The following is a 12,577-nucleotide window of genomic DNA, read 5'->3' as shown; positions in this document are numbered from 1 at the left end:
TTGAGTATAAAACAAATCACCCCAGATTTGAACCCCAAAAATTCAGAGATTCAGACCTTCATTTTGTGGCCAAAATGGGTTGGGTGGTAGTGCCCAATGGATGGAAGCTATCACCCAAATTTCAAAGAAATTGGGACACAGAGTGATTTTTAAATAATTGTTGAATTTGGTGCATCTTTAAGCTTTTCCCCATAGGGAATAATAGGGATTTCAGCAACCTTATAGCTCCACGTGGGGGGCACCAGGGTGTCCCAGAGTGGGCTGTGGTGGGTGGTAATGTCCAATGGGTACAAGGAAGCTACCACCCAGTTTTCAAAGAAATTGGGGACAGGAGTGATTTTTAAACTATTCCTGAAGTTTGCACATCTTTAAGCTTTTTCCCCATAGGGAATAATTGGGATTTTTGCAGCCCATAACTCCACTTGGGAGGCATCAGGGTGGTCCAGAGCGAGTGGTGGTGTAGTGCACATAGGGTGCCAACCACCCCCAAACCCATGGGGCATCGGGTTTTGATATTTCTGAGGACAGAGGATCTCAGAACACCTCAGAATCTACTCTCAGAACACCTCAGAAACAACAGGGCTTGTGGGTTTGGGGGTGGTTGGCACCCTATGTGCACTACACCACCAATTGCTTTGGGCCACCCTGGTGCCCCCAAGTTGAGTTATGGGGCTGCTGAAATCCCCATTATTCCCTATGGGGAAAAGCTTAAAGATGTACAAACTTCAAAAATTCTTTAAAAATCACCCTTTTGCCCAATTTCTTTGAAATCTGGAGGCAGCCATTGGGCGCTACCACCCACCCCACTCTTTTGGCCCTGGAACCCTTTTTTAAAAATCCAAATCTATTAGGAAAATTTGGGTACACATCAAATCCAGGATGATTCGGGGGGCAGATTCGGACTCAAAACAAATTGAGGTGATTTGAGTACAAATTTAAATAAAAAATTAATTCATGCACATTCCTACTCCAGAATGCCACATTTCCCTGTCCTGCTATCAAAGGCCACATTTTCATTTGCTGGTTTCCTTTGTAACCAACTGGTCTATGCATTGAAGTGGAACAATAACAGTTTTCAGTTTGGTACAGCCCATGTTGTATGATTTCTGCCTCAAATCATTCCTGATACAGATATGTTAATCCAGTACAAAACTAGATATTTTCTACACTGGAGGATCGAATGGCTTCTTCTTTCCTCCTGTTTGATCCAAAGCTTGTTTCTTTTTGAATCTGGTGATGTTCCATAGATAGATAATGCTGGGGGTCGGAGAATTTATCTAACTGTCATCAGTAGCTAGCCACTGCTTGAACATCTTCACAGGCTAAATGACATCAATAGAAACATGATGCTATTGGTTCATCTTCCTTAATTTCCAGTCACAGTGCTTTCAGGGAGGGACATATGAATAATATATTAGATGATGTCTTGGGCTAAACCCTTCCCTTTTTCTAGTGGATCTTGGGACAAATGCTTGCAAGGTGCAAAGCATCCCAGGCAAAGCCAAATTGTGGAAAAGTGGGGATGCTTCCTTCTTTGAAACCCTATCACATATGAGCGTGTAACTTTGGGAGACAAAGTAATCTCAGATTGGCTATCAATGACTTTAAGCATCCAGGTAAAGCAAGGATCCAAGCACCTAAGCAAAACAGAAATGTTAGAAGTGGGAGGGGATTGCACCTTTTTCTCAGAAATTATAGCATCTTTACATGATATTGTGGTGGTATCGAGCTCTAACAAGGGTGTGCCATCAACCCTAACAATGATCTGCTATCTCTGGAAGTTTCATCCCATTCAGCTTTATAATATATCTATAAACAGACAATATCAAATTGACAGGAGTATCTTACTCATTATACTGGATACTATATCCTTTTAACTAATATTCCACATACTGATGGCATCCAAGCCCTCAGTGATTTCCTTAATAGCAGAAATTCTTATGATCCATCCTCAGAGGTTATTAGTACTTTTGCCATGCGAGTTATCACTTGTAATAGCTTCATTTTCAATGAAAAACACTATTTAACAGCTTCAAGGTACAGCAATGGGCATTTGCATGGCCCTCTCCTATGAAAAATTATTCATGGGAAAACTTGAACAGGACATCCTAGAGAAGGCTACACAAAAACCACTTATTTAATGGTGTTACTTCAATGATATCTTCATGATCTGGAACACTGGCAAAGAAAATTTAGAAAACTTTAAATATTACATCAGCTCCATCCTTCCAACAATCACACATTTTTACAGCAGTGGACCAATGAAAATCTAAGCGTCCTGTCCCTTGATATCCTTCTCACTACTCACTTCTCACTACTGACTACAACAAAATAAAAACGTATCTGTACAACAAACCAAATTACGAAATGTCCATAACTACCATAACTGAAAAATCTTGGAATTCCAAATATATTAAATGACACATAATCTACAGCTTATCTCTTAGAATCAAATGTATTTTTAACAAGAATGGTAATTACCTAAAAGGAACCAATGAACCTAAAAGACATCTTCTACAAACAGGCTATCCTATGCATATGATTGACTTGAACATCCAACAAGCATCCAGAGCAACTTCTCTACAATGGTAAAAGAACCACCACCAAAGTTCAATACATCTTATTTGTGGTCAATTTCCATTCTGCAGTTCCATTTCTATTGCTATCACCAAGCAATAAGAGAAAACAACTCTGAACATCTTTCTAAATTATTAGCCAGCTCTGAACATCTTTCTAAAGTAATCAGCAAACCACCTATTATAGCATTGCATCAGCCACCAAATCTGCATAGATGATTGGTGAAAGGTGTAATTAAGCCATCAGTCAATAATCCAGGATCACACAGTTGTGATTCAAAGTTATGTGTCACCTATATCTATCTATGTGATACATCACAACTGTACTGTGACAAGAGTGCAGAGATTTTGTATGTATTTACTTTCTCTGCCGCAATCTATCTAACTGAGTGCAAATGACCAGGCTACAATATCCAGTACATGAGTAAGACAAAAAATATCTTTTGTACTAGTTTCTGCAAATGACAAGTTTGCAATTTTAATTAACATTTTATTACCGGATAACCCTTAATATGAGGCAGCCTAAACTGCAGCAGCCACTAGGATCAGAACAGATAGTGCAAGGAAGAGAGAAAGAAACAGGCAAAGTTCAGTAGACCACAGCTGGCAGATCTGATGTAATAATAATAATAATCTTTATTACGGTCGTTGACCAGCACAAGCAGATCTGATGTATTCCATTGGTTGTCAATAGAGAATCAGAGACCTACAAATACTAAATCTGACAAAGTAATCATTCCAACTGACTGTTTAATCTGCAAGGGCCACCATCATTTTTTACACTAAAGTGCCCAAGCACAGAAGTCATTCTTGCTTCCCAGAATGTAACTGGAAAAAAAATTTACCATGAAAGTGCCATGATAAAGGAAATACCCACTGTCATGCACAATTACTTATATTTAGAACATATAGAAACGTTCTAAACATTTCTATCTAACTAGGCCCAATTCAGATATTTATTCTTGGTTTAAACAGTTGTGAAAGAACTTCAGCAAACCTTGGGTCTATGTACTCCCCATTCTCTTTTCCTTTGCATGTGAAAGACAGACATTGGAAGCTTTTGTTTTAAAAGCCAGCATTTTTTTTAGGAGTCATAAATACTTCTGAGATACAAAAAAATGTACGGCTAAGTGCTTATCCAAGATACAGTACAATCAGCATTTGATCCTGCTCTTAGATGGCCAGCTTGATCCTAAGTAGAGCGGTTGGGAAAGGCTCATGTCACTAGATCTAGTATTCTAGACCTTATTCTTGACAACTGGGCAGAGCAAAGGACTTCTGTCCAAAACCACTGATTACCATGTTTTGCTGAAAAAATATTTGCATCAGCATAAAAAGGGTCATAATCCACTACTTTTACAATGGCTAGAGCAAGAAAACAGATTGTTCTTTTTCAATGGTACGGAAATCCTATGTATAACTGCATCAATGGAGGATCAGGTCATTGGGGTGGGGAGACCCTACACAAAACAAAATATAGCTTTCATTCTGTTCAGCAAGCTGTTTTCAATCATGCATTCGACCTAGCATTTGACTGTCTATTATATTAATTCTCCTGGGTGTGCCTTGGAATGTGCGTCCCGGCACCCAGCTGATTGGCTGGGCAGCAGAGGCACCTGATTGGCTGAGGCGCACCCAGAAGAATTGGCCAGCAGCCAGGCAGAGAAAAAAAAACATTGGAGGGGGGAGGGCTGAGAACGAGGGGCCAAGAACCAGAGGTGCAGATGTTCTGTGCCTGGCCCAGCTAGTTTCCATTAATAGCACAATTTGTGCTATTTTGTTCATTATGGTCTGTAACTCATAATACACATAAAATGATGGTCTTTTCCAAATGACTGTTTCCAAGGGGATAGCTGAGTAAAGTCTGTTGCAGCAAAGAAAAAAAAGAGAGCCTCAAGGCACCTTAATGATTAACATTTCCCCCCCAAATGTATTTGTGTTAAGAAGCAAAGTGCTAAAGATATATTTTTAAAAGTACAAATTTCTCATGACAAGAGATTCTGTTTGAAAGGTGAACAAAGGTATTTTGAATATATATGTTAGTATACTATAAAAATAAATGTAGTCTGAAATAATAATAATTATTATTATTATTATTAATTCGATTTCTATACCGCCCTTCCAAAAATGGCTCAGGGTGGTTTACAAAGAGAGATAACAAACAAATATTTAGCAATAATGCTCCTTTCTAATACACGGGGTTATATGGTTTGAAAAGAAACACTGGCTGATACAATGAGCAGCCAAACATTTCCATAAGAGAGTTGTATCCCTGGACAATGAGGCTGCTCCAAGATCAGCTGAAGTTTTGTCAAGGAACAGAGCATGCTGGGGAGGAGGGGGAAGTGATGTTTGCTGATTTCCACTACCTCCCATTGGTGCTATTTGCTGTCCAGAAATATGTCCCTGAGCGTTGTGTAGTTAAATCCCTCCCAAACCCCCCCCCCCGCATGCAAAAAACACACAGTCCTGATCCACAGGGGATGCAGTTGTTATCCAGCAAAAGTTAAGCCTGTAAACACTAATGACAGTGCTTAACTCAGGACATATTCCTGGCAGCCAAACAGCACTTTTAGAGCTGGAGAGAGATCAGCAAAAATTACTCCCCACCTCTCCCATCCATATTTGGCTGCTCAGCAACAATCCCTCTGAGCTCCGAAGCAGCCTCAGTTTCTGTTTTGCACTTCTAACACTATGGAACTTGTGAGCCACTGAGTTTAATGGGTTCACGCATAGTTTGTACCCTTAGAAGGTTATTTTTAAAAAAACAACTTACACGGCATTCTCTGCAGATCTTGGTTAAAATCCTCTGACCTTCTGCCAACACTTTCCCTCCATAGATGCACTTAGCTAGAATAAAAAACAAAAACAAAAAAAGGGTGGGGGGGGAGATCAGTATTTAGTAGTAAGTGCATATAAATTATACAGTTCAGTAAAAAACAATATTGCTAAAGTAAATATATATACGCTGCAGTAAATATGATTGAGTCATTTTGCTTTCAGATGCAGTCAGTGTTAATTGTTCTCATTTATTTTGACTGTAATAGTAAATTCATTACAAAAACCATTATCTTGAAGCATTTCTCCACTCATACTGACATACTAGGCTATTTAGTGACCTGAAGTAATAGCAGAACAGAGTAGATATTGAACCCAATTCATTAACAGAATTACTCATGGCAGCGATGTTCTGTAGATCAGCCACAGTACATCTGTATTAAGGTATGCCTGTATGAGCTATCCAAAATATTACAGAACTAGGTGGACTTGCTGAGCAACAAGTCACAATATAGGGAGGCTGTGTTCGCCCCACAGCACATGGCACTCCCATCCGTGATGCACAGACACGGGTGATCCCCCCCCCAACGAACCCACATGCAACTCCTGCCCCACTGCTTGCCAGCTCTTCCTGCTGCGACAAATAGTGGTGATGGAAGAGTGGAGGCAGAGGAAGCAGGAGGCAAGAGTACGGGGTAGGCATGCAGGAGTTGTGCGTGTGAAGTGCACAAATGGCAGCAACACCAACAGTGAGATGTGCAAGTGGCAGGAACAGCCTGAGTGACTGGTCAGCTGGAGGGAGGCAGTGAGAGAGGGAGGCTCTGGGGTGGAAGGAGCCATGTTTTTTGGACACCCTCCAACACAAGTAGCTCTGCCCCTAAATATATGGATTCTGATTAAATCTACAGTTTCAAGACAGGTGAAAAACTACAAAACTTTGCAACTGTGTAACTGTAGGAGTAAATCAAAGAGACATAAGTATTCATTAGCTGTCTAAACTGAATCACTGTCAGAAAAACAGAGTTAAAAAGCAAATGAAAAAGGATGCCTTCACGCTAAGATCCACTTTGAAGAGCACCTGTAACATTAAATATAGCTTCGGAGTTTTATGATAAATTTAGCTTCAACTGTTCTATGGACAGATTTATTCATTCATTCATTCATTCATTCATTCATTCATTCATTCATTCAAACATATTTGTATACTGCCCAAAACTTTGGGCGGTTTACAATTAAAATCATATAAAACATTGAAATCATTAACATTAAAATCATTTTAAACCCAACATTAAAAGTATGAAAACTATAAAATCTAATTAAAAGCCTGGGTGAGCAAATATGTCTTCAGTGCGTTTTTAAAAGTTTCCAGAGATGGAGAGGCTCTTATCTCAACAGGGAGTGCTTTCCAAAGCCCAGGGACAGCAATGAAGAAGGCCCGTCCCCAAGTAGCCACCAGATGAGCTGGTGGCAACCATAGACATACCTCTCCAGAAGATCTCAATGGGCAATGGGGCTCATGGTGAAGATGACGTTCTCTTAAAAACCCAGGGCCTAAGCTGTTTAGGTTATAACCAGCACCTTGTATTTTGCCCAGAAACATACTGGCACCAGTGCAGTTCTTTCAACACAGGAGTAATATGGTCTCTCCAAGATGACTCAGAGACCAACCCGGCCGCCGCATTCGTAACAACTGCAGTTTCCGGACTACACACAAAGGTGGCCACACATAGAGCGCATTGCAGAAGTCCAGTCTGGAGGTTACCAGCATATGTACCACTGTTCTGAGGTTGTTCATCTCAAGAAATGGACGCAGCTGGTGTAGCAGCCAAAGCTGACAGAAAGTACCACTGGCCATTGCCTCCACCTGGGACACCAGAGAGAGGTTTGGATCCAGAAACACCGCCAGACTTTAGAAATCAAATAATTCAAATTAGAAAGCTTAATGTCATGTCTTTTACTCTTCACATATTTCTAATCAATTAAACCTGAGTAATTATTTTCAGCTGGCTTTTCAAAGGTCTAGTAGACTGTTACTGTCCAATCAAAGCCCTGCCAGTTCTCTTTGCAAACTAAGGAGTACAATTTTTAAAAATGCCTCTAGATCTCTGAGCCACCTGTAACATTTGAACCATACTGCTGTGGGTCACATGGAATTCCGTTGCTTGGTTATTTCTTCGCTTTGAGAACTTCTAAGAATGCAACACAGCTTTCTAGCATACTTACATTAAAAACTACAGACCCATAAATAATGCTTCATCATGTAGAGCCAACTCATTTACAGTGGTTGCTAGTAACAAACAAGGTCAGGAAAGCGATTTTGCTTTCTGAGGACCTGCAAGTATCTGTTTTTATTTAATGGTTACCTGAGGCAAAAATATATAAATGCAACATGAACAGAGCACAAACCCACACTTGCAATGATAGGTCCTCAGGTGCTTTTCTTTAAAACTATTTATCCATTTAAAACACCTCAGAATCTTTGGGGTTACTGGTTCCTAATAGCAGAAATCATTACTGGCAATGGAATACATATTAACTCAGTTATATGATGCAATAAGAAAAGAGAATAGCTTGGACGTTCTTACTTCATGGGTTAGGAACATAGGAAGCTGCCATATACCAAGTCAGACCATTGGTCCATCTCGCTCATTATTGTCTACACAGACTGGCAGCGGCTTCTCCAGGTTTGCAGGCAGGAGACTCTCTCAGCCTTATCTTAGAGATGCCAGGGATTCCCTCAGATGCTCTTCCTAGAGCGGCCCTTGGGATATCTTAGAGTGGTCACATGGTCATATGGCTCCCATTCAAATGCAACCAAGGCAGACCCTGCTTAGCAAAGTGGACAATTTATGCTTGCTACCACAAGACCAGCTCTCCTCCAACAAGTGGTCATGTGGCTCCCATTCAAATGCAACCAAGGCAGACCCTGCTTAGCAATGGGAACAATTTATGCTTGCTACCACAAGACCAGCTCTCCTCCCACAAGGAGAAGACTCTTCATAAGGTGCATATGCTTTGAATTGATATAGTCAGAAGAATTTACCAGGTTGCATTATTGCATTAGTACAACCTGGTAAATTCCTTGCCATTTGTTAAACTGCGGTATCCAAACGTTGCTTGGTTCGTAATGACGTAATGCATTCTTGAAAGCAGTCATAATGGCTACAGTACATATAATCTTTAAATCAAGTAACAAATGGGTAGTAAAAAACACCATTTTAAAATTCTATTTTAACACATTTCCCTTTTCGGAATTCTCAAATATTGCATAAGGGTAGCAAAACCTCTCAGCCACCTTTCAGCCTTTCACATTACATTTAAACTTTTGAGTTATCGACAATGGATTCTTTTAGCAAGAATCCTAAAAGGAACCTTTTAGCAAGGTTTGTGGTGAAAGATAAGAGAAAAAAATGTAGTATTGAGCATCAGAAGAGAGGCCAGGGGAGGAGGGAGGGGAGATGAGTGGCACAAAAACGACAAGGGAACACCACATTTTACAAGATACTCAATTCTTGTCTGTAGCAGTCTTGCTTGGCTTCTGGAAATTCCCATATGTTGAGTTATCAATTTCTAAACTTCACAGCACAGTAGCACAACAGCAACAACGAAAATGAGCAAAGATCTGTTTTCAAAATCAACTACAAGCACCGTTTTCCCAACATATATTAACTATTTCATCTATTAGAGCTATCTAATGTCTGTGCACAAGAAATAGCCTAGGAATTTAAAGGGGAGGGGGAAGCACATGGTTCATAGTAGTTCAATTTGCAACTGCTGTTTGGAAGGGAAATTGCTCCAAAGGGAGCAACAGATATACAACGTTTTCACGCATATATCCCACAGGTTATGCAATTTTTTGCTTCCCAGAATGGGTCTGTGTGTATGTGTCTTTGTGCAGGGAACTAAATGGGTGCGGGATGTCTCAGAGTTATTTTTATATTGCAATGCAGGATGAAGCCGCTCTGGGAAGAGCAGAAGGTTTCAAGTTCCCTCCCTGGCTTCTCCAAGATAGGGTTGAGAGAGATTCCTGCCTGCAACCTTGGAGAAGCCGCTGCCCAGCCTGTGAAGACAATACTGAGCTGGATAGACCAATGGTCTGACTCAGTATATGGCAGTTTCCTATGTTCCTATTGCAATATAAAAATAACTCTGTACATCCCGCACCCACTTAGTTCCCTGTACCATCCCTTCTGGGAAGCAGAAACAAATAAGAAGCTTTCCCCTTCTGGGAAGCAGAAGCAAATCAACTAGTGAGGGCAGGAAGAGTCTCTCAGAGGGCAGACTCTTCCTGCCCTTGCTAGTCTACTGAAAGTCCCCAGTCCTGTCCTGTTCCATCCCAGCCGACTTGTCTTCGTGTCTCACAGCTCCAGCACCTCTCCATCCAGGCTGCCTGCTTCACTGTGAAATTCTTCGCTTCCTGTCCCCATCACAGGAATATAGGAAGCCGCCATATACTGAGTCAAACCATTGGTCTATCTAGCTCAGTATTGTCTACACAGACTGGCAGTGGCTTCTCCAAGGTTGCAGGCAGGAATCTCTCTCAGCCCTATCTTGGAGAAGCCAGGGAGGGAACTTGAAACCTTCTGTTCTTCCCTGAGCGGCTCCATCCCCTAAGGGGAATATCCTACAGTACTCACACATCAAGTCTCCCACTCATATGCAACCAGGGTGAACCCTGCTTAGCTAAGGGGACAAGTCATGCTTGCTACCACAAGACCATTCGATGATGCAGTTAAATTATGCATATATTTAGGAGGCGTCAACTACAAAAGCATACAAGGACCAGCAGCACCTTCACTAAGCTTTGCTTGAGAAAGCCCTGTCCTCATGAGTATGACCTGTTAAAGTCATACACCACTCTATCATGAGTTATAGCTCTGCAAGGCATTTTCTAGCCATGACACATAGAATCCCATCTTAAGGGGTGGGGGGATGGGAACCTGGTTTATGCTTCCCTGGAGGATGAAGGGTGGTTGTTTTTTTTAACACTTTAACAAACATGATTTATTTTTGAATATATTTAGACAAAAAAGAACTACTACCATTCAATTAAACAAAAATCAAGAAAAAAATCCAATACAATATTCCAAATGAGAAATATACATTTAGAACAAATGCATAGCTAAGTATCTATCTACACACACACACACACACACACAATTCCATAATTAATCTAAATTAAAATTATAGAAATATATCTTAAATATTTTATAAAATGAAAACACTTTAAATCTTTCCAGTCTAATGTAATCTTCTTTACGTTTATCATAAGATAGTAGTGGGGAGAGCTGGGAATCCTCAGACTTTGCCTTAAAATCAGTTCTGATTTCAAAACCACATCCTGAATTGGAAGAATTAATCAAAAACGGGGGGGGGGGGAGAGAAACATATCTTTGTCTTTAACAATTATCATTCTTATGGTTGCATTTTAAATCACGATTGCATTTTAAGTCACCTCCTTGTAACTTTAACCCAAGAGCAAAAAGAGGTTGATCTTGCTGTTCAATGAGGCCCAAGGGCCAGACAAACCGCAGAAACATCAATCCATACATTCTTATCAGTATGGATAGCTTTAGTGAGTGGCACTGTGTGCCCAAAGAACTGTGTCCCAAGTATATCATTCTGTCAAGGCACTAGCATTTGCAATCAATTTCAATCATTTTGTATAGGTCTTTTTAGCATGACAGATGTTCATAGAAACTACTGCTACACTAACAAGTTCAGCTTGGCATCCAATACCTATGAGAGATTTGATTAGCCCTATTTTCATATAGAAAACGAAAGCAAATCCCTCATAGGAGAACTTATGTTTGCATATTCAATTCTACAGCTGTGTGTTGATATAACATTTCCCAATCTCTTGTTCTTGGTTAAGGGACTGGAAATACACTGCACTCCATCACAAGGGATGATGCTATTGTAGACTCACTTGGAATCAATAGAAGGCTGTTTAGACAACAGAGCCAAACTGGCTATTGCACGTATAATTAAGGATGTCACATGAACACATACATGCCAGCAAGTCCTTTCAATTGTTGTGCTGTTCCAAAACCGACTTCCCACTACTTAATGTAGCATTTAAATTGCAGTATGTGTGAGGAGCAATTATGAAAACAGGAACAGTGCACTAGGATGGAATGTGAGACTTGCATATTCATGTTCTCAATCATATGTGGGCAGGGCCCATTTTAGACATATTGTCCAACCCAGCCCAGATCATCTTTGAATGTAAGGTGCTCTCTGATGTTCTATGGGCCCAAATCCTTTCTAGGTGGAACTTCAGCACTCTTTGTACAACAACTTATTAAATCCCATCTCTCTAAGATGCATTGGATTTGGACAGAAGGCAGGACCAGAAGAAGTTACTGAAGGGAAAAGAAGGGGTCCAGTAGTGCCCAGTAGCAGTGTGGGCGCCTCTGGCAGGGCACCTTTAAGCGTGAATTAGTAGGTGCTTACTCCGCTACAGCTGCACCTGAAAGCTGCTCCAAGCAATGGCACAATGCCCAGCACCAGTGGTGGGGAGGATCAGCTCCACCACTCACCTGGCAGAGGCCATTTGCGTGGCCAGCAAATGTCCTTCTCACATGTTTTGAGGCCAGGTGAGTAGCTGAGCCGATCCCCCACCACAGGAGGTGCTGGGCAGCGTGCCGCTGCTTGGAGCAGCTTTCAGGTGTGGAGGTAGCAGAGCACCTACTAATTTATGCATAAAGGTGCTTTTTGCCGCCGCCAAAGGAAACCACATGGTTCTGTGGTCACCAGGAGTCGACACCGACTCTACGGCACAACTATAACACCTCTTTGTGGCAGAGGTGTTTCAAGAAACAAATCTGCAAAGCTCAGCAATGCAGATTGTCTTGAAAACACAAGGAGAACAACACATTCCTGATAACAGACTGCAGCACGGGGGAGATGGCCCTCAATCTGCTGAAACCCAGCTCTGACAAACAACTGTCACAAGTGAGCAAGTTTTCTGACAACTCTGACAAGTTAACTGACACTTTTTAGATACATGATGGACATTGCTATTGTAAAACAACTTTATGTCTAGATCTAAGTACTGAACGACTATAAGAACCTGGCTTTTTGGACATGGCTTTAGCAACCTTTTGCTCACTATGCCTGCTAGAAGCCTGTCTCGCATGCTGGCATCAGACCCAAGTGACGCTCTTACCTATGGGCCACGACGAGACTCAGTTATATGCTGTCCTGGAAAACAATTTTGC

At 41.1% G+C, this 12,577-nt stretch overlaps 1 protein-coding gene across 7 annotated transcripts in view; it reads right to left on the bottom strand.

Moving 5' to 3' along the window:
* The window catches only part of NELL1 (neural EGFL like 1), a 768,366-nt gene that overhangs the window by 510,362 nt on the left and 245,427 nt on the right, over window positions 1–12,577 (bottom strand). For all 7 annotated transcript variants that reach the window (XM_053266636.1, XM_053266637.1, XM_053266634.1 and 4 more), the window contains exon 10: window positions 5,353–5,426. In XM_053266636.1, the coding sequence (XP_053122611.1) occupies window positions 5,353–5,426 (74 nt within the window). The remainder of the gene's footprint in view (window positions 1–5,352; window positions 5,427–12,577) is intronic.

This window comes from Hemicordylus capensis, chromosome 1 (assembly GCF_027244095.1).
Source record: "Hemicordylus capensis ecotype Gifberg chromosome 1, rHemCap1.1.pri, whole genome shotgun sequence".
Lineage (NCBI taxonomy): Eukaryota > Metazoa > Chordata > Lepidosauria > Squamata > Cordylidae > Hemicordylus > Hemicordylus capensis.
This window is presented reverse-complemented; position numbering and strand designations above follow the sequence as displayed.